This window comes from Anomaloglossus baeobatrachus, chromosome 12, assembly GCF_048569485.1.
Source record: "Anomaloglossus baeobatrachus isolate aAnoBae1 chromosome 12, aAnoBae1.hap1, whole genome shotgun sequence".
NCBI classification, from domain to species: domain Eukaryota; kingdom Metazoa; phylum Chordata; class Amphibia; order Anura; family Aromobatidae; genus Anomaloglossus; species Anomaloglossus baeobatrachus.
In genome coordinates, this window is record NC_134364.1 from 12277193 (window position 1) to 12302584 (window position 25392).

Consider the following 25392-nt stretch of genomic DNA (forward strand, 5'->3'; position numbering starts at 1 on the left):
AGTCACACAATCGCTGCAACAGGCGTTAAGCAGCACCTGTGGTGCTAACCCCACTAGTGCAGAAGTGCACTTATAGATATGCTTGTACTATATATATTGCACTGTTTGGTCGCACGTTGTATATACCCTCCTGGATTATGCGGAGGAGTTATCAGCATATTCTCGGTGTAAAACAAAGGTGCAGAACCACATGTTTTTCTATACAGCTGGTACAGCATGTACGGCTATACGGCCGGCAGGTTACATAGACTCCCATTGTATGCACTAATGGCCAGGGGATGAGGACGGTGTCTGCAGTATTTACTGACAGTTTTTCTGAGACTATGGCTATGATACTAGAAGCCTAGCAGTCCGGACATGTCTCTCACAATATGGGCACTGTTGAATCATTGATCCATGGCCCCCCTCAGTGTGAATAACTAACAGCTCCGGGAATGTCACACGCATCCCAGAGTCACGGCTCTGCACGGACGTCAGTCCCAGACAGCCTAAGTGGGCTCGCTATGAGCGGCCTCGGTTTCATCAGGGTCCTAACAGAAGGACTCGCTGTGTAATGAGGCGGAAGTAGCGGCTCAGGATTCTGATCCTGAGACCGCTCTCAATCTGGATACACCTGATTGTGACGCCATAGTAAATAATCTTATAGCGTCCATCTATAGAATGTGGGTTATTTCTCACAGCTCCTCCAGTGGAGGAGTCAGCTTCACGTATTTTTCTGGACCACTCTGCCTTCAGAGAGGCAGTCCAGGAACACCACGCTTATCCAGATATGCGCTTCTCCAAACGGCTTAGGATACACGTTATCCCTGTCCCCTGACTTGGTCAAGGACTGGACCCAATGTCCCGAGCGGCATCCTCCAATCTCCAGGCTTGTAGCTAGATCCATAGTTGCAGTGGGAGATGGAACTGCAAACTCAAAGATGCCACTGACAGACAGATGGATCTCTGGTCGAAAGCCATCTATGAGGCTGTCGGCGCACCGTTGGCTCCGGCATTCTCTCCCTTGGGGCACTCCAAGCTATTTCAGCTTGTCTTACACAGATTGACACGGTTACACGTACATCTGTGCCGCAGGTGGCATCCTTAACCTCTCAAATGTCTGCATTTGTTTCTTACGCGATTCAGGTTGTCCTGGACTCTGCGAACCGTGCGGCGGTAGCCTCCGCTACTCCGTGTTTTTAAGCAGAGCCTGGTCTGCTCGTTAAGTGAATGGAAGGCAGATTCTGCTTCCAAAAAAGGTTGCCTAACCAGTTGCCTTTTTCTGCTGACCGACTGTTTGGTGAGCGTTGGATGTAACCATCAAACAGTCCAGGGGTAAGGATTCATCCTTTCCTCAGCCCGGACACAACAAACCCCAACAGAGCAAGAGGCAGTCGGGGTTTTCGGCCTTTTCGAGGCTCGGGCAGGTCCCATTTTTCCTCGTCCAATGTGGACTCAAAAGGATCACAGGAGCTAAGATTCTTAGCGGGCTCAGTCTCGCCCAAAAAAGCGACAGTCTGAAAACCCGCTTCCAAGGCGGCTTCCTCATGACTTGCGGCCTCGGTCGGTAGCAGGCTCTCCCGCCTTGGCGATATTTAGCTGCCATAGGTCAATGACCATTGAGTGTGAGACATTCTGTCTCACGGGTACAGGATAGAGCTCACTTCTCGTCCTCCAACTCGATTCTTCAGAATTTCTCCACCTCCCGGCCGGGCCGCTGCTCTTCTGCAAACAGGGTGCACTCTATAGGCAGAAAGAGTGATGACCCCCGTTCCTCTTCAGGAACAAGGTCACGGTTTTTACCCCAAATTCTTTGCGGTACCTATAACAACGGGCCGTTCCGTCCCGTTCTGGATCTAAAAATGCTCAGCAAGCTCGTGGACACCAGGCGGTTCCGGATGGAATCCCTCCGCCATGTCATCGCCTCAAGGTCCCAAGGATATTTCCTAGCATCATTAGGCATCAAGGATGCTTATCCACACGTGCCGATTGATCCAGAGCACTAGCGTTTCTACGCTTCGTTATAGGAGACGAACACCCTCTGTTCGTAGCTCTACCTTCCGGCTAGCGACAGTCCAACTGGTCTTCGCCAAGGTCAGGGCAGCAGTAGTCACAGTCCTGCACTCTCAGGGTCACTCTGTGGTCCCGTATTTAGACGATCTACTTGTCAAGGCACTCTCTTAGGAAACATGCCAACACTGCCCGAACGTTGCGCTGGAGACTCTCTAGAGTTTTGGGTGGATCATCAACTTTTTAAAGTCAGATCCGACCCCGACCCTATCGATAACATATCTAGGCATAGAGTTTCTTACTCTCTCAGCGATAGTGAAGCTGCCGCTAGACAAACAGCATTCACTACGGGCTGCAAGCTCTTCTTTAAGAACCAGTCGCACACATTGAGACGCCTCATGCACTTCCTACGTAAGATGGTAGCAATGGAGGCAGTTCCTTTCGCGCAGTTTTACTGCGTCCACTACAATGGGACATTCTCCGCCAATGGGACGAGGAGTCGACGTCCCTCAACAGAGTCGTCGTTCTTTCTCAGGCGGCCAAGGAATCTCTACGGTGGTGGCTTCTTCTCACCTCTTGGTCAAAAAGAAGGTCCTTCCTATCCCCGTCCTGGGCGATAGTTACGACAGACGCGAGTCTATCAGGGTGGGGAGCAGTTTTTCTCCACTACAGCGCTCAGGGTACGTGGACTCAGCAAGAGTCCACTCTTCAGATCAATGTTCTTGAACACAGAGCAGTGTATCTTGCCCTACAATCCTTCCAACAGCGGCTGGAAAGCAAGCATATCCGACTTCAGTCGGACAGCTCCACAGCGGTGGCATACATCAACCACCAAGGAAGAACGCGCAACCGGCAAGCCTTCCAGGAAGTCCGGCAGGTTCTGATGTGGGTGGAAGACACGGCATCCACCATATCCACAATTCACATCCCAAGTGTGGAAACTAGGAAGCTGACTTCCTAAGTCGCTGAGGTGTGGCCGAAAGAGTATGGTCTCCTCACCCGGACGGGTTTCAGGAGATCTGGCGCCGCTGACAGAGGCCGGACGTCGATCTAATGGCGTCACGGCACAACAACAATGTGCCAGCTTCATGGCACGGTTTCACAATCATCGAGCTCTGGCGGCAAACGCCTTAGTTCAGCATTGGTCGCAGTTCCAGCTACCTTAGGTGCCACCTCTGGCATTGTTGCCCAGAGTACTGCGCTAGATCAAGACCGACTGCGGCCGCGCCATCCTCGTCGCTACAAATTGGCCGAGGATGTTGTGGTACTCGGTTCTGTGGTGCCTCACGGTAGGCTAACCGGGGGCACTACCAGACCAATCAGACTGGCTGTCTCAAGGGCCATTCTTCCATTTGAATTCTACGGCCCTCAACCGGATGGTGTGGCATTGAGTCCTGGAACCTAGTGTCGTCAGGATTACCTCAGGACGTGGTTGCCACCATGAGACAGGCTAGCATACCAACGTCCGCCAAGATTGACCACAGGACGTGGAAGATGTTCTTATCTCGGTGCTCGGCGCAGGGTGTTTCTCCCTGGCCGGTTGCATCGTCTATGTTTCCTTCCTTCCTGCAATCTAGGTAGGAAAATGGGTTGTCGCTCAGTTCCCTTTAGGGACAAGTCTCAGCGCTATCTGTATTTTTTCAGAAACGACGACTTCCTCAGGTACGCACGTTCCTACGGGGAGTTTGTCTTCTCAGCACTCCGTACAAGCGGCCGTTAGAGCCCTGAGATCTGAACAAGGTTCTAATTGCTCTCCAGATGCCGCCTTTCGAGCCTTTGAAGGATGTCTCCCTTCCCGTTTTTCACGGGAAGTGGCCTTCTAGTAACGGTCTCGTCTCTTAGGAGAGTTTCCGAGCTAGCAACGCTCTCATACAAACTCCCTTCCTGGTCCTTCACCAGGACAGGGTAGTTCTGCGTCCGGTTCCGGAATTTCTCCCTAAGGTGGTATCCCATTTTCATATCAATCAGGATATCACCTCACCTTCTTTGTGTCCTCGTCCAGTCCATCAATTTCAGAAAGATTTGCATCTGTTGGTTCTGGTGAGAGCACTCAGGTTCTACTTCCCGCATGGCGCTCCTGCGCCACCCGGATGCACTCTTTGTCCTTGTCGCTGGTCGGCGTAAACAGTCGCAAGCTTCCAGATCCACCCTTGCTCGGGGGCTCGAGGAACCAATTCTTGAAACCTACAGTTCTACTGGGCTTCTGGTTCTCTCAAGGCCGAAGGCCCATTCTACCAGAGCCGTGGGTGCATCCTGGGCATTACGGCACCAGGCTACGGCTCAGCAGGTGTGTCAGGCACCCACCTGGTCGAATCTACTTACTTTTACCAAGCATTATCAGATGCATACCTACGCTTCGGCAGACGCCAGCCTAGGTAGATAAGTCATTCAGGCGGCGGTTGGCCACCTGTAGGAGAGGGCCGTTTGACGGCCCTATCATGAGGTATTCTTTTACCCACCCAGGGATTGCTTTTGGACATCCCAATTGTCTGGGTCTCCCAATGGAGCGACAAAGAAGAAGGGAATTTTGTTTACTTACCGTAAATTCCTTTTCTTCTAGCTCCAATTGGGAGACCCAGCACCCGCCCTGTTTTCTCGGGGTTTTTCTGTTTTTTCGGGTACACATGTTGTTCATGTGGTATGGTTCAGTTCTCCGATGTTTCCTCGGATTGAATTGGTCTTTAAACCAGTTATTGGCTTTCCTCCTTCTTGCTTTGGCACTAAAACTGGTGAGCCAGTGATCCCACTGGGGGTGTATAGCCAGAAGGGGAGGGGCCTTACACTTTTAAGTGTAATACTTTGTGTGGCCTCCAGAGGCAATAGCTATACACCCAATTGTCTGGGTCTCCCAATTGGAGCTAGAAGAAAAGGAATTTACGGTAAGTAAACAAAATTCCCTTCTTTTTCCGTTTATATTTCAATTAAAAGGAACAATTCATTTCTTTGTCGCTCTATTGGGAGACCCAGACCATTGGGTGTATAGGCTATGCCTCCGGAGGCCACACAAAGCATTACACTAAAAAGTGTTAAGCCCCTCCCCTTCTGGCTATACACCCCCCGTGCTCCCACGGGCTCCTCAGTTTTTTGCTTTGTGCGAAGGAGGTCAGACACGCACGCACAGCTCCACAGATTGGTCAGCAGCAGCTGCTGACCATGTCGGATGGAAGAAAAGTGGGCCCATATAGGGCCCCCAGCATGCTCCCTTCTCACTCCACTCTTGTCGGTGGTGTTGTAAGGTTGAGGTACCCATTGCGGGTACGGAGGCTGGAGCCCACATGCTGTTTTCCTTCCCCATCCCCCTCAGGGTTCTGGTGGAAGTGGGATCCTATCGGTCTCCAGGCACATGAGACCGTGCTTCATCCACAACTCCTGTGGAGCCTGCTGGATAGGAGCCGGGTATCGTTCAGGGACATGGCCCTGCTACTTGGAGGTACTCTGTGTCCCCGTGGGGACCGCGCACAGCAACACTCCAGCTTTGCTGGGTGTGCTAGTGCACCGGGGACCGCGGCGCTGACCGGGTTAATATGTGCCATTACACACTCAGCGTTGCTGAGTGTGTTTATGTATAGGGACTGCCGCATTGACCGCCGCTGCCTTGGAAACACTGCGGCGCGGCTGGGACTTGTAGTGCGCCGGGGACTTCCACGCCGGCCGCGCTTTTACGGCGGCCGCGTTTATTACTGGAGTCCCCGGCTTTTTGCGGCCTAGTTTCCTTTCCTCCCGCCCATAGCCCTGACAGGCAGGGGAAGGGCGGGACGCTGCACAGAACGAGCAGCACTGAGGGCTGGAGCATGCTTTGCATACTCCACTCCCCTCACTGTGCACAGTGCAGGCACCAGTTCCCGCTCTTTCTGGGTCACGCCCACGGCTCCCTCCTCTCCTCAGGACGCATTCCTGTCAGCTCCTCGGACGCTGCAGAGGGGGACAAAATCTGGGAGACCCAGGCAGGGACTCTGGTGGCATCACAACCGCTTTAAGCGGGTGGTAAGCAGCACCTGTGGTGCTAGCCCCATTGTGCAGTAGTGTAACATTATATGTTTATTTTACACTGTATAGTGCACAGTTGATTTCTGGCTATATACCCTATTGTGTTGCTCAGGGAAGATAATAGCATGGCGCCCACAAAAGGCAGGGGTGCCAAAACACAGGCTTTTTATGCTGCCTGCGCCGCATGTACGACCCCGCTACCGGCAGGTTCCACTGACCCTCATTGTATACAGTGCTCGGGCCCTGTGACACTTACTCAGCCAGAGCCTCTGCTAAGAGGGGCCCAGGGGGAGCCACCTGCTGACAATGTCCAGGTGACGGGGACAGAGTTTGCAAAACTCTCTGAGACTATGGCTAAGATACTAGAAGCCTTGCAGTACAGGCCGGTATCTCAGCACAGGGACTCTGTTGAATCTTTGTTCCCTGGCCCCCCTCAGTTGGACCAACAATGTCCTCCCGGGGTATCTCATAGATCCCAGGCTGAGGGTTCTGACACAGACCCCAGCCCCAGACCGACTAAGCGAGCTCGCTTAGATTTTCCCTCGACATCATCATATTGTGCAGGGTCTCAGAGGGGGGAAGCTCTGGTTGATGACGCGGAGGTAGCTGATCAGGATTCTGATCCTGAGGCCGCTCTCAATCTTGATACTCCGGACGGGGACGCCATAGTGAACGATCTTATTGCATCCATCAATCAAATGCTGGATATTTCTCCCTCAGCTCCTCCGGTGGAGGAGTCGGCTTCTCAGCAGGAGAAGTTCAGGTTCCCCAAGCGTACACCGAGTATGTTTCTGGACCACTCTGATTTCAGAGAGGCAGTCCAGAATCACCATGCTTGTCCAGATAAGCGTTTTTCTAAGCGCCTTAAGGATACACGTTATCCCTTTCCCCCTGACGTGGTTAAAGGTTGGACTCAGTGTCCCAAAGTGGATCCTCCAATCTCCAGACTGGCGGCTAGATCCATACTTGCAGTGGAAGATGGGGCTTCACTCAAGGATGCCACTGACAGGCAGATGGAGCTCTGGTTGAAATCCATCTATGAAGCGATCGGCGCTTCTTTTGCCCCAGCATTCGCAGCCGTATGGGCGCTACAAGCTATCTCAGCAGGTCAAGCGCAAATTGACGCAGCCACACGCACGTCCGCGCCACAAGTGGCGTCCATTACCACTCAGACCTCGGCATTTGCGTCTTACGCTATTAATGCTGTCCTGGACTCTGCGAGCCGTACGGCGGTGGCAGCCGCCAATTCGGTGGTACTCCGCAGGGCCTTGTGGCTACGGGAATGGAAGGCAGATTCTGCTTCCAAAAAGCGCTTAACCAGTTTGCCAATTTCTGGCGACAGATTGTTTGGCGAGCGTTTGGATGAAATCATCAAACAATCCAAGGGAAAGGATACATCCTTACCCCAGCCCAAACAGAACATACCCCAACAGAGGAGAGGGCAGTCGAGGTTTCGGCCCTTTCGGGGCACGGGCAGGTCCCAATTCTCCTCGTCCAAAAGGCCTCAGAAAGAGCAAAGGAACTCTGAAGCATGGCGGTCTAAGTCACGTCCTAAAAAGACCACCGGAGGGGCTGCTAACAAAGCGGCTTCCTCATGACTTTCGACCTCCTCATTCCGCATCCTCGGTCGGTGGCAGGCTCTCCCGCTTTTGCGACACCTGGCTGCCACGAATAAAAGACCGCTGGGTGAGAGACATTCTGTCTCACGGTTACAAGATAGAGTTCACCTCTCATCCCCCGACTCGATTCTTCAGGTCATTCCCGCCTCCCGAGCGAGCCGAGGCTCTTCTGCAGGCGCTGGGCATTCTGAAGGCAGAAGGAGTGGTGGTCCCTGTTCCTCTTCAGCAACAGGGCCACGGTTTTTACTCCAACTTGTTTGTGGTCCCAAAGAAGGACGGGTCTTTTCGACCTGTCCTGGACCTGAAACTTCTCAACAAACACGTAAAGACCAGGCGGTTCCGGATGGAATCCCTCCGCTCCGTCATCGCCTCAATGTCCCAGGGAGATTTCCTTGCATCGATCGATATCAAGGATGCTTATTATCTCCACGTACCGATTGCTCCAGAGCACCAGCGCTTCTTGCGCTTCGCCATAGGAAACGAACACCTGCAGTTCGTGGCACTGCCGTTCGGTCTGGCAACAGCCCCACGGGTTTTCACCAAGGTTATGGCTACTGTAGTAGCGGTCCTCCACTCTCAGGGTCACTCGGTGATCCCGTACTTGGACGATCTGTTGATCAAGGCACCCTCTCTAGAGGCATGCCAACACAGCCTCGACGCTACCCTGGAGACTCTCCAGAAAAAAGGGAAAGGAGTATACCAAAAACGGGATCACCACAATATTAATCAATAAATATAAATTTTATTACATTCAAAAAACCCAAAGCACGAGACACATGTCTCCACACCGAAAAAATTGCTTCAAGACACACAATGACAAATTAAAAACATTTAAAAAGCCATAGGCATAACATGTCCGCCAGGATCCAATTGCATAATCATGTACATATAGATATAATCATGGACACTCCAAATGATAGTAAAAAAGACCCGTATCCGGTTTACAGAAAATATGATCCAAGACTCTGGTGGGCACATATGACCATATATACTGCAATAATGTATAGAACCACCTATAGTAGCACAATTGTAAAAATCCACAGTAGTATATAATTACCAGCATATGATAGATTTTTTACATGGAAACACTTGCGCAGATATACAAATCTACACTCATAAATGAGCAGTATAAGTTCTAATAAAAATTGCTAGAGTCTACATCGGCACAGGAGGCCTCCAATATCTTATAGATGATGGCATAAGCTGGGTTAAAGGACAGAGACACTGATATTTAGACAGGTATAAGATACCTTAACAATATAGATAAATAACATCAAAATACATACAGGTCCCTTATCTATACATGATAATATTATAAGCCCAGGGAGCTCCCATTTAGATGCAAGATATATATTAAGTCCGCAATTTTTGTCTGCTCAATACATATACCCACGCTGTGCTGCCACGTGTAGCCAGGATCCTGGATACTTCAAACTACCAAGGAAATATGGTGCAGTAAATTACCGCAACCAAGCTACAGGTAGGCTACAAACAGATACAGAGCCGAACCTATATCCACCAACCCATGAAATATAAAGCAACCATGCTAATGGGGTGGATTACAGGAGTGACCAAAAAAAAGGGGGTTAGCCTGGCGTAGACACCCCACGCGTATCGCCACGCACCCAGTGGCTTCCTCAGGGGAAAAGAAGGCAATGTAATATGGCCATATGTGTCCTATTTAAAGGAATATAATCAGTGCTTACCCGCAGCTGCGAGAGTTTACATGTGGGAGAAAAAAACTCCGGTGGCGGCCGCCATCTTGCTTAGTCACATGACATGGGGAGCGTCCTCCCCTGTCCTTTAGTGCGCATGCGCAAGTCAAATATCACTTCTGAACGCACAAAGTATATTCAAGGAGCAGCGCTTCTCCCTGTTATCTTATAGCGAAGTACACAACTGGAAATTAATGTTATAATTATACTTATAGGAGCAACATAATATCTTAATGCCCTCAGTGACCCAGTCCCTGTTATGCGCATGCGCTCTACATGCAAAGGGGAAAAGAAAGATGGCGTATTAACCCCTTTGCAACCGGAGCACTCCAAGCACCAGCAAATGTACTGTTATATAGAGAGAATTTACTCAAAGGAACGCATAGTAACTTTAGACATGAAGTCCCATCTATTAGAGAATATTGTAATATGTGTTACATCAGTAACACATGTTGGAGGGACAAACAACATGTCCACGAGAAAATAGGCGATACAAAATACCATAATCCCTGGCCCATAGGCTAGAACTAGATGATACTGGTAGACAAAATTCCATATCGAGAACAACCTATCAGATGGCAGACACTATCACCCATGGGCATAAAGAAAATTAAAAGCACATAGGGCAAGACTAGATAATGCCCAATAGGAATACTGTATGATTTTGAAGGAGAGCAGAGCAACAGATATGAAACAAATTTGATGAACCCAACACATGGGAACCAATATAGTTCTTACAAGACAGAGGCGCCAGATGTTAAGTGGATCTGATGGAGCCAGCATGGAGCGTTAGACATAAACATATACATCTATCTTGGTGTATATATGCGACACATAATGTATATTGGATACCCATAGATTTCCATCGGCTCCAATGTCATTACTTAGAAATAAAGTCATATTTTGATCTTATGATACAGATATTCCATAATGGCATCTCCAAGATTATCATGAGATATATACACTTAATCAAAGCAGCGTGTGGATAACATGTAAAAGTATAGAGTATAGACATGTCACCCAAAGACACACCGTAGATTGATAAGGTCTCATATAATTAACCTAAATGGTACCAACAGATGGAATTACCCTAAATTTTAATTAGATGCAGTTATTATATATATATGATCAGTGCCACCAGATGGAATCAGATGAAACTAGAGCAGGAACATGCGAAGAGGCCACTCCTTGCCACATACATGTGGGGCAAGAGCAGTCCCTTAAAAGTCCCTATAAACACAATGAGTAGAGAACCGATGCTATGGATCCTCCCCACGGCCAAATGGCATCCAGCATATCCTTATATTATGGCATCCATTCCCACATTTCCTGTTCCTCAGTCCATAATGCATGTAGTCAGAATAGAGTCCAGGTAGAGTACAGTAACAGTATCTCTTGTCCAATAGAGGGAGATCTTTAAAGTTCTTTATAATTTCCCATGCTGTATTCTCTTCCTATCTTCTTCCTAATTACACCATCTTTGATCTTCTAGATGAAGGAAAAAAGAAAGTGGGCTTTAGTGGAGAGTAATGGAATTCATCAGATAGCATTATAGAACCCCGTATAAAGTAACTCCTCATTGAGGCCGTGTGGAGCCAGACTGTTGAGCGTATAGATCCACCTTGATTCTTTTTTAAGCAATTCTTTAGTAGCACTCCCACCTCTGATATTCTGTTTAATCGAATCCACAATAAGCACCTTGACTGTGGCATATCGCCCTTTATGGTGCATAAGAAAATGAGAGGCCACTGAAGTGAGCACCTTACCCTTCTTCCGGTCGGCTTCCGCTGTATTTATGTTAGAGAAGTGTTGCTGTATCCTTCTCCTCACTTCCTGCGTAGTTTCTCCAACGTAAATTTTGGGACAGTCGCAAACAAGGATGTAGATGGCATTCCTCGTGCGACAGTTGTAATAGGATCCGCAGGTGATTCGTCTAGGAAAAATTGGTAGAGAGATTGAATCACCGGCCAACATATACGGGCACACTGTACAAGCTCCACAGGGGAATGTGCCTTTCAATCTTATGCCCGTTCCCAGACTCTGTGTTGGTCTTAAAAAATGACTCTTAGAGAGGATACCTCTCAGGTTTTGGGCCCGTCTTGCTACTAAGTTAGGTTTGTCCCCAATAAACGGAGTCAATTTTTTGTCACTCAGGAGTATATCCCAATTCTCTTGTAACAAACCATACAGATCTTGCCATTGGTTGTGGAAAGGAGTGATAATACTCACTGTAGTCCGTTTCTTGCGTGTTTTTGGCTGTAACAGAGTATGTCTTGTCATTGTCTTGCAGGCCTGCAGAGCCCCGGAGATCACTCGCTTAGGATAACCCCTTGTGCGAAATCTGTTGGTTAATTCAAGAGCATGTTTTTCAAAATCAGAATTGTCGCTACAGTTTCTTTTTACCCTCATGAATTGACCTTTAGGTATCCCGTTCTTAACATGGGTGGGGTGAAAACTATCGTAATGTAAGAGGCTATTGGTAGCCGTTGGTTTACGATACAGCGTGGTGGCAATATTTCCACCCGCCCCTTTAGAGACTCGCAAGTCCAAGAACTCCACCGCCTCCGTGGCTATACTAGAGGTTAACCGAATGTTAAGAATATTGTCATTCAGTGTGGCAATAAAACTCTCACAGTCCTCCAGAGATCCCGACCAAAAAAACAGGATGTCGTCTATATATCTGAACCACCGTATGATATGGACTTTATAGTGCTCCTGGGTATACACCTGTGTCTCCTCCCACCACCCTAGAAAGATATTAGCATAGGGTGGCGCACAGCATGCCCCCATAGCGGTCCCAGATGTCTGCCGGTAATATTTCCTGTCGAAGACAAAATAATTTTTATCCAGTACCAAGTGAAGAAGGTCTAGGACAAAAGAATCGTGTCTTCTATTACCGGTGGTTCTGCGGTCCAGATAATGCGACACTGCTCGTAATCCTGTCTCGTGGTCAATAGAGGTATACAGAGCTTCCACATCCAATGTTACCAAAAAAACATTCGATGGAACTTTGAGATCAGTAAGCTGTTCAATTAGGTGGGTGGAATCTCTTACATACGATGGTGAAGATTGCGCCAAGGGCTGGAGATAAAAGTCCAGATATATGCAGGGCCTCTCAAACAGACCACCAATCCCTGATACTATTGGTCTGCCCGGAGGTTCTGGGCGACCCTTATGAATTTTGGGTAACATGTAGAAGGTAGGTATAACTGGGGACTTAGTTGTTAAAAAGTTCTTTTCCTTCAAAGAGATTATGCCATATTCATGGGCCATAGAGAGCAATCCGTCTAATTTCTTCTTAAAGGCACAAGTAGGGTCCGAGGGTAATACCATATAGCACTCGGTATTAGAGAGTTGTCTCGAAGCCTCTCTTAGATACATTTCAACTGGCCACAGAACCACATTTCCCCCCTTGTCCGCCTCCTTGATGATAAATTCCTGATTGTTACTTAGCTTGGACAAGGTCCGCCTCTCCTCCGCTGTGAGGTTATTACCCCTATTATTATCGGGTTTAAACTCTCCAGAGTTTCGGGTGGATCATCAATTTTCCAAAGTCAAATCTGACACCGGCCCAATCGCTGACATACCTTGGCATGGAGTTTCATACCCTCTCAGCGATAGTGAAGCTTCCGCTGATCAAGCAGCGGTCACTACAGACAGGGGTACAATCTCTCCTTCAAGGTCGGTCACACACCTTGAGACGCCTCATGCACTTCCTGGGGAAGATGGTGGCAGCAATGGAGGCAGTTCCTTTCGCGCAGTTTCACCTGCGTCCTCTTCAATGGGACATCCTTCGCAAATGGGACAGGAAGCCGACGTCCCTCGACAGGAACGTCTCCCTCTCGCAGGCGACCAAAGCTTCCCTTCGGTGGTGGCTTCTTCCCACTTCATTATCGAAAGGGAAATCCTTCCTACCCCCATCCTGGGAGGTGGTCACGACGGACGCGAGTCTGTCAGGGTGGGGAGCGGTTTTTCTCCACCACAGGGCTCAGGGTACGTGGACCCAGCAAGAGTCCTCGCTTCAGATCAATGTTCTGGAAATACGGGCAGTGTATCTTGCCCTGAAAGCGTTTCAGCAGTGGCTGGAAGGCAAGCAGATCAGAATTCAGTCAGACAATTCCACAGCGGTGGCATACATCAACCACCAAGGCGGCACACGCAGTCGGCAAGCCTTCCAGGAAGTCCGGCGGATTTTGATGTGGGTGGAAGCCACGGCCTCCACCATCTCCGCAGTTCACATTCCAGGCGTGGAAAACTGGGAAGCAGATTATCTCAGTCGCCAGGGCATGGATGCAGGGGAATGGTCCCTTCACCCGGACGTGTTTCAGGAGATCTGTTGCCGCTGGGGGGTGCCGGACGTCGATCTCATGGCGTCCCGGCACAACAACAAGGTACCAGCGTTCATGGCACGGTCTCAAGATCCCAGAGCTCTGGCGGCAGACGCCTTAGTTCAGGATTGGTCGCAGTTTCAGCTCCCTTATGTGTTTCCTCCGCTGGCACTGTTGCCCAGAGTGTTACGCAAGATCAGGGCCGACTGCAGCCGCGTCATCCTCGTCGCTCCAGACTGGCCGAGGCGGTCGTGGTACCCGGATCTGTGGCACCTCACGGTCGGCCAACCGTGGGCACTACCAGACCGACCAGACTTGCTATCTCAAGGGCCGTTTTTCCATCTGAATTCTGCGGCCCTGAACCTGACTGTGTGGCCATTGAGTCCTGGATCCTAGCGTCTTCAGGGTTGTCTCAAGACGTCATTGCCACCATGAGACAGGCCAGGAAACCAACGTCCGCCAAGATCTACCACAGGACGTGGAAAATTTTCCTGTCGTGGTGCTCTGCTCAGGGTATTTCTCCCTGGCCTTTTGCCTTGCCCACTTTTCTGTCCTTCCTTCAATCTGGACTGGAAAAGGGTTTGTCGCTCGGCTCCCTTAAGGGACAAGTCTCGGCGCTCTCTGTGTTTTTCCAGAAGCGCTTAGCCAGACTTCCACAGGTACGCACGTTCCTGCAGGGGGTTTGTCACATCGTCCCTCCATACAAGCGGCCGTTAGAACCCTGGGATCTAAACAGGGTTCTGACGGTTCTTCAGAAACCACCATTCGAGCCAATGAGGGATTTCCTAGTTGCAGTCACTTCACTTAGGAGAGTGTCTGAGCTAGCATCGCTGTCATGCAAAGCCCCTTTCCTGGTGTTTCACCAGGACAAGGTGGTTCTGCGTCCGGTTCCGGAATTTCTCCCTAAGGTGGTATCCCCCTTTCATCTCAATCAGGATTTCTCCTTACCTTCTTTTTGTCCTCATCCAGTTCACCAATGTGAAAAGGATTTGCACTTGTTAGATCTGGTGAGAGCACTCAGACTCTACATTTCTCGTACGGCGCCCCTGCGCCGCTCGGATGCACTCTTTGTCCTTGTCGCTGGCCAGCGTAAAGGGTCACAGGCTTCCAAATCAACCCTGGCTCGGTGGATCAAGGAGCCAATTATCGAAGCTTACCGTTCGGCTGGGCTTCCGATTCCCTCAGGGCTGAAGGCCCATTCTACCAGAGCCGTGGGCGCGTCCTGGGCTTTGAGGCACCAGGCTACGGCTCAGCAGGTGTGTCAGGCGGCTACCTGGTCGAGCCTGCACACTTTCACGAAGTACTATCAGGTGCATACCTATGCTTCGGCGGATGCCAGCCTAGGTAGACGAGTCCTTCAGGCGGCGGTTGCCCACCTGTAGGAAGAGGCCGTTTTACGGCTCTCTTACGAGGTATTATTTTACCCACCCAGGGACTGCTTTTGGACGTCCCAATTGTCTGGGTCTCCCAATAGAGCGACAAAGAAGAAGGGAATTTTGTTTACTTACCGTAAATTCCTTTTCTTCTAGCTCTAATTGGGAGACCCAGCACCCGCCCCTGTTTTTTTGTACACATGTTGTTCACGTTGAATGGTTTCAGTTCTCCGATATTCCTTCGGATTGAAGTTACTTTAAACCAGTTTATAATTCTTTTTCCTCCTTCTTGCTTTTGCACCAAAACTGAGGAGCCCGTGGGAGCACGGGGGGTGTATAGGCAGAAGGGGAGGGGCTTAACACTTTTGAGTGTAATACTTTGTGCGGCCTCCGGAGGCATAGCCTATACACCCAATTGTCTGGGTCTCCCAATTAGAGCTAGAAGAAAAGGAATTTACGGTAAGTAAACAAAATTCCCTTCTTTTCATGAAATATATTAATAAAGAAAGGAGAATTTCTTTGTCACTCCATTGGGAGACCTAGACAATTGGGTGTATAGCTTCTGCCTCCGGAGGCCACACAAAGTATTACACTTTTAAAAAAGTGTAACCCCTCCCCTCTGCCTATACACCCTCCCGTGGATCACGGGCTCCTCAGTTTTATGCTTTGTGTGGAAGGAGGCACACATCCACTCATAGAAAAGAAAAAAAAAAAAAGATTTCTCATACATAGTATGACAGAAGAAAAGAGGTCCCCTATGGGGTCCCCGGCATGCTCCCTTCTCACCCCACTATGTCGGCGGTGTTGTTAAGGTTGAGGTACCCATTGCGGGTACAAAGGCTGGAGCCACATGCCGTCTCCTTCACCATCCCTTATGCGGCTCTGGGAGAAGTGGGATCCTATGCGGTCATCCATGTGCTGGGACCGTGCTCCATCCGCAGCCCCTGGTGGAACCTGCCGGACCGGAGCTTATTCATCCCCAAGGACCGGGCCCTGCAACTTGAAGGTACTCTGTGTCCTCATGTGGGGACTGTACAGGGGTCGCACCTTCCCCCCGGAAGCCGCGGTGGTTCCGTCCGTTATCTTTTCGGCGGACCTCCGCGCCGACCGTGCCTGCTTGTCGGCCGCGGCCTTAAATTTAGCCCCCGGCTTCGCCGCGGGCTAGTCCGAAAAATCCCGCCCCCGAGCCTGCCTGTCGGGTAAGGGCGGGATTGCCGACATGACGTCGGCCTTGAGGGCTGGAGCATCCTGCATGTCTCCCTCCCCCCTCATTCACCACTTGGGGACTCCAGATTCCCGCTCTCTGATGGCGCCGCCCTCGGCTCCACGCCCCCCCCCTGAGAGCTCCGGCAGCCATTTTTAACATTCTGCTGGTGGATGCTATTCAGCAGCAAGGCTCTGCAGCTCCGGGGGTTCCACGACAGGGAATCCGGAGGACACACTCCGCTAGTGAGTGGTTGGTAAGCCACACCGGTCACCCGGTGCTGGTCTCCCCTAAGGTGCCGGGATATATATATATAATATATATATATATATAATATATATATATATATATATCTGTTAGGAAAGGCGGTATACCCTTTTCCCATATACCCTCAGTGGTCACTCTCCTGAGAGACAACAGCATGTCATCCACAAGGAGCAAAGCTACTAAGGCGCAGATTTTTTTCGCGGCCTGTACCTCTTGTGGGGCTATGTTGCCTGCGGGATCCACCTACCATCACTGTGATCAATGCTCGACTCCTGCCACGCTTGCTCAGCCGGAGCCTAGGGGCAATGGTGGGCCCCTCGGCTCATATAGACCCCCCTGCTCCCCCTGAGCAGGCTGCAGGGGCAGAGGCACCGGCGTTGGCCTCTTTCGCTGAGAAACTCTCTGTCACTTTCTCAATCCATTGCTCAGTCTATGGACAAATGGTCATCTAAGCTGCTTGAGGCTTTGCAGTCCAGACCGGGCTCTTCACAGGCCCCGGTCCCTGTTAGCTTGTCTCTTCCAGGTCCTTCTCGGTCCGCGCCGCAGCGCGCTCCCAGGATAGCCCCTAGGTCCCAGGCGGAGGACTCCTGCCCGGATCGCAGTCCCAGACCTGCTAAGCGGTCTCGCCGGGATTCTTCCCCGGCCTCCTCACGCTGCTCTGGATCCCAGTCTGAGGACTCTCAGGAAGACGAGGCGGACGTGGGAGCTCAGGGCTCTGACCCTGACTTCGCCCTTAACCTGGATGCCCCTGAGGGGGACGCCTTGGTAAATGATCTTATCTCGTCCATCAACCAGGTGCTGGATCTCTCTCCCCCGCCTCCTCCTGTAGAGGAGTCGGCTTCTCAGCAGGAGAAACACCAATTTCGATTCCCCAAACGTACGCGCAATACGTTTTTTGATCACTCTAACTTCAGGGACGCTGTCCAGAAGCCCAGAGCGGTCCCGGACAAGCGCTTTGCTAAACAGCACACTGACACGCGTTATCCCTTTCCAGCTGAAGTCGTGAAGGGCTGGGCACACTCTCCCAAGGTGGATCCGCCAGTCTCTAAATTGGCTGCTAGGTCAGTTGTGTCGGTTGCCGATGGCTCATCGCTCAAGGATGCCACTGACAGGCAGAGCTCCTGGTGAAATCCATCTATGAAGCCACAGGCGCGTCTTTTGCCCCGGCCTTTGCGACTGTGTGGGCTCTCCAAGCAATCTCAGCATGTCTGATTGAGATTAATGCTGTCACGCGGAATTCTGCTCCGCATGTTTCTTCCTTGACCTCTCAGGCATCAGCATTTTCGTCCTACGCCATGAACGCCGTCCTGGACTCCGCTAGCCGTACAGCTGTAGCATCCGCTAACTCCGTGGCATTCCGCAGGGCCATGTGGCTGCGCGAATGGAAAGCAGACTCTGATTCCAAAAGGTTCTTAACTGGTTTGCCTTTTTCTGGCGAACGTTTGTTTGGCGAACGGCTAGATGAGATTATTAAGGAATCCTCGGGAAAGGATTCCTCCTTATCCCAGGCCAAATCTAAGAGACCTCAGCAGAGAAAAATCCAATCGAGGTTTCGGTCCTTTCGTCCCTCCGCCAAGCCCCAATCCTCTTCGTACAACCGGCCGGAGAAAGGCCAGAGGAACTCCTATGCGTGGCGGTCTAAGTCACGTCCCCAAAAGGCCGCAGGAGGCACTGCCTCCAAGGCGGCCTCCTCATGACTCTCGGCCTCATCTAGCCACATCCTCGGTCGGTGGCAGGCTCTCCCGCTTTGGAGACACCTGGTGGCCACACGTTCAAGACCAATGGGTGAGAGACATTCTCTCTCATGGTTACAGGATAGAGTTCAGCTCTCGACCTACGGCTCGTTTTTTCAGAACCTCTCCACCCCCCGCACAGGCCGATGCACTTTTTCAGGCAGTGGACGCTCTAAAGATGGAAGGAGTTGTGATTCCCGTTCCCCTTCAGGAACGTGGTCGCGGATTTTACTCCAACTTGTTCGTGGTGCCAAAAAAGGACGGGTCATTCCGTCCCGTTCTGGATCTCAAGCTGCTCAACAGACATGTGAGAACCAGACGGTTTCGGATGGAATCTCTCCGCTCGGTCATCGCCTCGATGTCACAAGGAGACTTCCTAGCATCGATCGACATCAAGGATGCGTATCTCCATGTGCCGATCGCACCAGAACATCAACGTTTCCTGCGTTTCGACATCGGGGACGAACACCTCCAGTTCGTCGCATTGCCCTTCGGCCTGGCGACAGCCCCACGGGTCTTCACCAAAGTCATGGCATCCGTCGTGGCGGTCCTGCACTCTCAGGGCCACTCAGTGATCCCATACTTGGACGATCTCCTAGTCAGGGCCCCTTCTCGGGTGGCGTGTCAACGAAGTCTTACCGTCACTCTGACGACTCTCCAGCAGTTCGGGTGGATCATCAATTTCCCGAAATCCAAGTTGACGCCGACACAATCGCTGACTTACCTCGGGATGGAGTTTCATACCCAGCCAGCGCTAATCAAGCTCCCGCGGGACAAACAGCTTGCTCTGCAGGCAGGGGTGCAATCACTTCTTCGGAGTCAGTCACACCCCTTAAGGCGCCTCATGCACTTCCTGGGGAAGATGGTTGCAGCTATGGAGGCAGTGCCGTTCGCGCAATTCCATCTGCGGCCACTCCAACGGGACATTCTTCGCAAATGGGACAAGAGTTCGGCTTCCCTCGACAGGAACATCTCTCTTTCACTTGTAGCCAAAACATCACTTCAGTGGTGGCTCCTACCCACATCTCTGTCTCGGGGAAAATCCTTCCTACCCCCAACCTGGGCTGTGGTCACCACGGACGCAAGCCTGTCAGGTTGGGGAGCGGTTTTTCTCCACCACAGGGCTCAAGGAACCTGGACTCCAATAGAATCGTCCCTTCAGATCAATATTCTGGAGATAAGGGCAGTATATCTAGCCCTATTGGCTTTCCATCGGTGGCTGGAGGGCAGGCAGATCCGAATCCAGTCGGACAACGCCACTGCCGTCGCCTACATCAACCACCAAGGCGGCACTCGCAGTCGTCAAGCCTTCCAGGAAGTCCGGCGGATTCTGCTGTGGGTGGAAGCCACAGCCTCCACCATCTCCGCAGTTCACATCCCGGGCGTGGAAAACTGGGAAGCAGATTTTCTCAGTCGTCAGGGCATGGACGCGGGGGAATGGTCTCTTCACCCAGACGTGTTTCGAGAGATCTGTCGCCGCTGGGGAACGCCGGACGTCGATCTCATGGCGTCACGACACAACAACAAGGTCCCGGCCTTCATGGCACGGTCTCAGGATCACAGAGCTCTGGCAGCGGACGCTCTGGTCCAGGATTGCTCGCAGTTTCGACTGCCATATGTGTTTCCCCCTCTGGCGATGCTGCCCAGAGTACTACGCAAGATCCGGTCCGACTGCCGTCGCGTCATTATCGTCGCTCCAGACTGGCCGAGGCGGTCGTGGTATCCGGATCTGTGGCATCTCACGGTGGGTCAACCGTGGGCGCTTCCAGACCGCCCAGACTTGCTGTCACAAGGGCCGTTTTTCCATCTGAATTCTGTGGCCCTCAACCTGACTGTGTGGCCATTGAGTCCTGGCTCCTAGCGTCTTCAGGGTTATCTCAGGATGTCATTGCCACCATGAGACAAGCCAGGAAACCAACGTCCGCCAAGATCTATCACAGGACTTGGCAAATCTTCTTATCCTGGTGCTCTGATAACGGTTTTCCTCCATGGCCGTTTGCTTTACCCACATTTCTTTCATTCCTACAATCTGGAATGGACAAGGGTTTGTCCCTCGGCTCTCTCAAGGGCCAAGTGTCGGCGCTCTCAGTGTTTTTTTCAAAAGCGTCTAGCCAGGCTTCCGCAGGTCCGCACGTTCCTGCACCTGCAAGGGGTTTGCTACATAGTCCCACATTACAAGCGTCCGTTGGAACCTTGGGATCTTAACAGGGTCCTGACGGCTCTTCAAAAGCCGCCTTTTGAGCCGCTGAGGGATGTCTCTCTCTCCCGTCTTTCGCAGAAGGTGGCCTTCCAGGTGGCAGTCACGTCACTTCGGAGAGTGTCTGAGCTTGCAGCGCTGTCATGCAAAGCCCCCTTCCTGGTTTTTCACCAGGATAAGGTGGTTCTGCGTCCTGCCCCGGAATTTCTCCCTAAGGTGGTGTCCCCTTTTCATCTAAATCAGGATATCTCCTTGCCTTCATTTTGCCCTAATCCAATTCACCAGTGTGAAAAGGATTTGCACTCTTTGGATCTAGTGAGAGCACTCCGGTTCTACGTGTCTCGCACGGCGCCCCTGCGCCGTTCAGATGCGCTCTTTGTCCTTGTCGCTGGCCAGCGTAAGGGCTCTCAGGCCTCCAAGTCAACCTTGGCTCGGTGGATCAAGGAACCGATTCTCGAGGCCTACCGTTCTTCTGGGCTTCCACTTCCTTCAGGGTTGAAAGCCCATTCTACCAGAGCCGTGGGTGCGTCCTGGGCATTGCGGCACCGGGCGACGGCTCAGCAGGTGTGTGAGGCAGCTACGTGGTCTAGTCTGCACACTTTCACGAAGCACTATCAAGTGCATACCTATGCTTCGGCAGACGCCAGTCTAAGTAGGCAAGTCCTTCAGGCGGCGGTTGCCCACCTGTAAAGAGGGGGCCGTTTTTCGGCTCCTTTTATTGAGGTATTCTTTTACCCACCCAGGGACTGCTTTTGGACATCCCAATTGTCTGGGTCTCCCAATGGAGCGACAAAGAAGAAGGGAATTTTGTTTACTTACCGTAAATTCCTTTTCTTCTAGCTCCTATTGGGAGACCCAGCTCCCGCCCCTGTGCCCTTCGGGCTGTTGTTCTTTTGTGTACACATGTTGTTCATGTTGAATTGTTCTTTTGGTTCATGGTTTTCAGTTCTCCGAACATCCTTCGGATTGAATTTACCTTAAACCAATTTATAAGTTTCCTCCTTCCTGCTTTTGCACCAAAACTGAGGAGCCCGTGATGCACGGGGGGTGTATAGGCAGAGGGGAGGGGTTACACTTTTTAAAGTGTAATACTTTGTGTGGCCTCCGGAGGCAGAAGCTATACACCCAATTGTCTGGGTCTCCCAATAGGAGCTAGAAGAAAAGGAATTTACGGTAAGTAAACAAAATTCCCTTTATTTCTGAGCTCCAGCGCAGGGGGCCCCAACCTGCGACTCGAGGGCCACATGTCATTAGCTCAGCACATTTGCACTGGGGATGAAGCAGAGGAGGACGAGCCATGGAAAGCTTCAGTCTCGCTGGTGACGTCCTCCCTCTCCACCCTGCGAGGGTGCGCTCAGCACAGTGAGGGGACGCAGACGCACCGGTGCACATAATTTACAAGTGCTGCTTTTCCAGTGAGTGCAGGTTAAGACTGGCAGAATGGATCTAGAATCACTGATGTGACCGGGCCCCGTTATCTGTAAGTCCCTGTGTAATTGTGCGGGTGCAGGGCAGGGCTGGATTCACTCTAGTAAAGGATCAGTCTAAGGTTAAATTCGGACGTCCCCATATCAAGGTCAACAAAGCGTGGACGGCCACGGCTCTGCTGCCCCAAACTCTCCAGTCTCGGGATCACACCATCTCACTGGCCAAGATCCAGCGGGACTGTTCCAAATATGGGGGGGGGGGTATAATAATGGATGTAGGGGGTTTGTCCTAACTTCAGCTGTATCTGTAACTATATAGCTGAATACAACAGTTGTGCCAGGAGCCATCAGATCCCTCTATGCAGAGACTGAAGATCCCGCCAGGTCATGTGATCTATAGGTCCTGGCAGGACGCTCGATCTCTGCTTAGACTGTGGTGGAGGAGGGATCCAGTGGTAATGGAGACGAGGAGACGGACACAGGCAGGGTGTGTGCGATGTAGCTGTGCTGTGCGTACACTGTGTGCACCATGGAAAGGCACCATACTGTGTCAGCACGAACGGGCTTCACTAGGAGCCATATTTCTGTACTGTGAAGTGTCAGCCTTTGTGGTGTGAAATAATGCCGCATGCAATAGTCTGGTCCGTTCTTCAGGCCGCACAGATTCTGCAGGAGTGTGGTATATACTCGTCCGGTGACCCTCATTACCCGGCATTAACCCTTCACTGAACAGTCATCCCTCATTGCTCGTGGTTTGGCTCCTCTGATTTCTTTGCACAGATTGTGGCTCTCGACCTCCTCTGCTCTAGTATAATAGTAGTAATTAACCTGTGCATAAATCGCTCTTTATCTAAGGCCTCCGCTTTTTAAATTAATAATATTTTTATTTCTCTTCCCAGCATCCGACTCGGGGTATTCCTGCGCCGATACCCCATAGCCCGGGTATTTATTATTATTTATATGGTAAGTGGTTTGTTGTTTTTTTTCCATTTTTTTTTGTAATAAATCCTTTACACCTGCCCGAATTTTCTCGCCTGGGACATTCATTGGATATTGTTAGGGTACGATCTAAATTCCCATTAAAGGCACCACTTGAAGAAAAGTGGTCTTCAAACAATCAAACACTAGATGAAAAACGTTTATACTCACATTGTGGAGTGCAGCGCCAGCTTTCTGCTGATTTTTCAGTCCTGGTATTTTGGCTGCAACTGTGACGTCACGTGGACAAGTCACATTGCTGCAGCCAATCGCTGAGTGGACATTGATTAGCTGCAGTGGTGATGCGTTCTGTAGTGATGTCACGTGGACATCGATTAGCTGCAGCGGTGATGCGTTCTGTAGTGACGTCACGTGGACAAGTCACATCATCGCTGAGCGGACATCGATTAGCTGCAGTGGTGATACGTTCTGTAGTGACGTCACGTTACAAGTCACATCATCGCTGAGCGGACATCGATTGGCTGCAGCGGTGATGCGTTCTGCAGTGACGTCACGTGGACAAGTCACATCATCGCTGAGCGGACATCGATTAGCTGCAGTGGTGATACGTTCTGCAGTGACGTCACGTTACAAGTCACATCATCGCTGAGCGGACATCGATTAGCTGCAGTGGTGATACGTTCTGCAGTGACGTCACGTTACAAGTCACATCATCGCTGAGCGGACATCGATTGGCTGCAGTGGTGATGCGTTCTGCAGTGACGTCACGTGGACAAGTCACATCATCGCTGAGCGGACATCGATTGGCTGCAGCGGTGATGCGTTCTACAGTGACGTCACCGCTGCAGCAGCAGGGAGCCATCGCCGCATTCATGAGGGAGGTTACAGGCTGTAATGGGAGTTTACTTGTATCTTATTGTTTGGGGATCACTTTTCTCAAGGTGGAAAACGTTTAAAGCTGCTGCTACCCACAAATGTTCAGAAATTGGGGACCCCGTTGTGCAATGTCAGGATGGGGGAGGGGGCGAAGAATGAGGCTGGGCTGAAAACTGCAAAAAACCTGCATGAGACTTTCAGGAGCCACAAATGTAGATGAAGAGCCAGAAATACTGACCTGAAGGTGATGGCTCCGCAGCATCGAGTGCATGGCAATCTTCCCGGAGTCCCCGGCCGCCAGGAATTGTCTTTTACGCCCTTCTATCCCGTACAGTCTCATGTTTGGGGATGGCGTCGTCACATTTGTACTTTGACTTTCTGCCTTTTCTTGCAGGCGTTACTTCATCTCTGGGTAATGATCGTCCTTCTTACTTACACCCCAGAAATGCACCACGACCGCCCCCCGGGAAATGGCATGTGAGAGGCGCGCAGATCTGTCTTCTGCATAGTCTAGGTAACATTACTGATTCTTCTATAGCTGACGTATCCGCTCCGGGGGTCGCGGTGTGGGGGTCTTCTGAATGCCGCCTCCACGGTACCGTCTACGATTGGTGGACATCTCGGGTCCGTTTCCTTCCCAAAGCTTCCACCGCCTGTAGTTCTATGACTTGACTGTGCAAACCCCCCTGTGCTGCTATACCGGCCCGGATCAAACGCCGGCAGCACCGCCCGGACGGTGGCGGCTCACACGGTATCTACTCATACGGTATCTCATCCGTCAGGACACTACGTGTAGACGGAGCGCACGTCTCCGGTTCCTGCCGCCGCTCGCGTCTCCTTTTGCACTTGTACCATTTTAAAATGTAAATAATTTTTTTCTTTTAATCTGTACATTATCCGCGGAGCGGTCACACGACCAGTGCAATCTTTTAGAAAATACAATGAAATATTAATAAAATACTTATTGTTTTTTTTATTATTTTGATTATTTTTGTATTTAAATATTCTGTATTTTCTCGCTAGGGGGCGCTAAATACCCTGGAAAGTCAGGGCTGCGAGCGCGGCTGTGGTTTGGGATGTGGGGACTATGGAGCCTCAGACACCCCCTCTAGTTTCTCAATCTTTGCTTTTTTATTATTCTCTCTGCTTTTCGGCTTTGCTCCATTAGGACACTCCTAGGAGCCGTCCACCAGCTGCATCGCACGTCACTGTCTGCAATCACCTCATGTCTCTGCTCTCTACCTCCTTCCTCATCACAGGCTTCTGGTCTGTCCTCTTTGCTTTAGGCCGCCTTCACACGTCCGTGTCTCCAGTACATGTTTGTTCCGTTTCCTCATGGGCACACATAGACCTATTAAAATCAATGGGTCTGTGCACACGAGTGTGTTTTGCCATGGACCATATATACCTGTGGAGTATACGTGTGCCCGTGTGCTCCACACATAGACGTGTCCGTTTTTCTACGGCATCACAGGTGTCACAAGGACCACACACGGACTGCACGGATGTGATCCATGTGACACGCACCGGAGAAAACACACGTGTCTGTGATATAAAAAGAATTTCTATAATCACCTTCTCCTGCCCTGCTGTCTCTGCCGCTGCTGTCACTTGCTTCCGACCGCACTCATTATGCTCATTGCATATTCACTCCACTGTGGGCCGGAAGCAGCAGCAGCGGGGAGTCGGCAGGACCGGAGGCCGAAGATCAGCACCACGGACAGCGACGCCAGGGACA

General features: G+C 51.0%; 1 protein-coding gene across 1 annotated transcript in view; it reads left to right on the forward strand.

Moving 5' to 3' along the window:
* Window positions 1-24633, forward strand: part of GOLGA5 (golgin A5) — a 43643-nt gene extending 19010 nt beyond the window's left edge. Inside the window, exons 12-13 of the mRNA XM_075329517.1 lie at window positions 22739-22802; window positions 24049-24633. Coding sequence (XP_075185632.1) covers window positions 22739-22802; window positions 24049-24135 — 151 coding nt within the window. The 3' untranslated portion in view covers window positions 24136-24633. The remainder of the gene's footprint in view (window positions 1-22738; window positions 22803-24048) is intronic.
* Window positions 24634-25392: the final 759 nt, after the last annotated feature.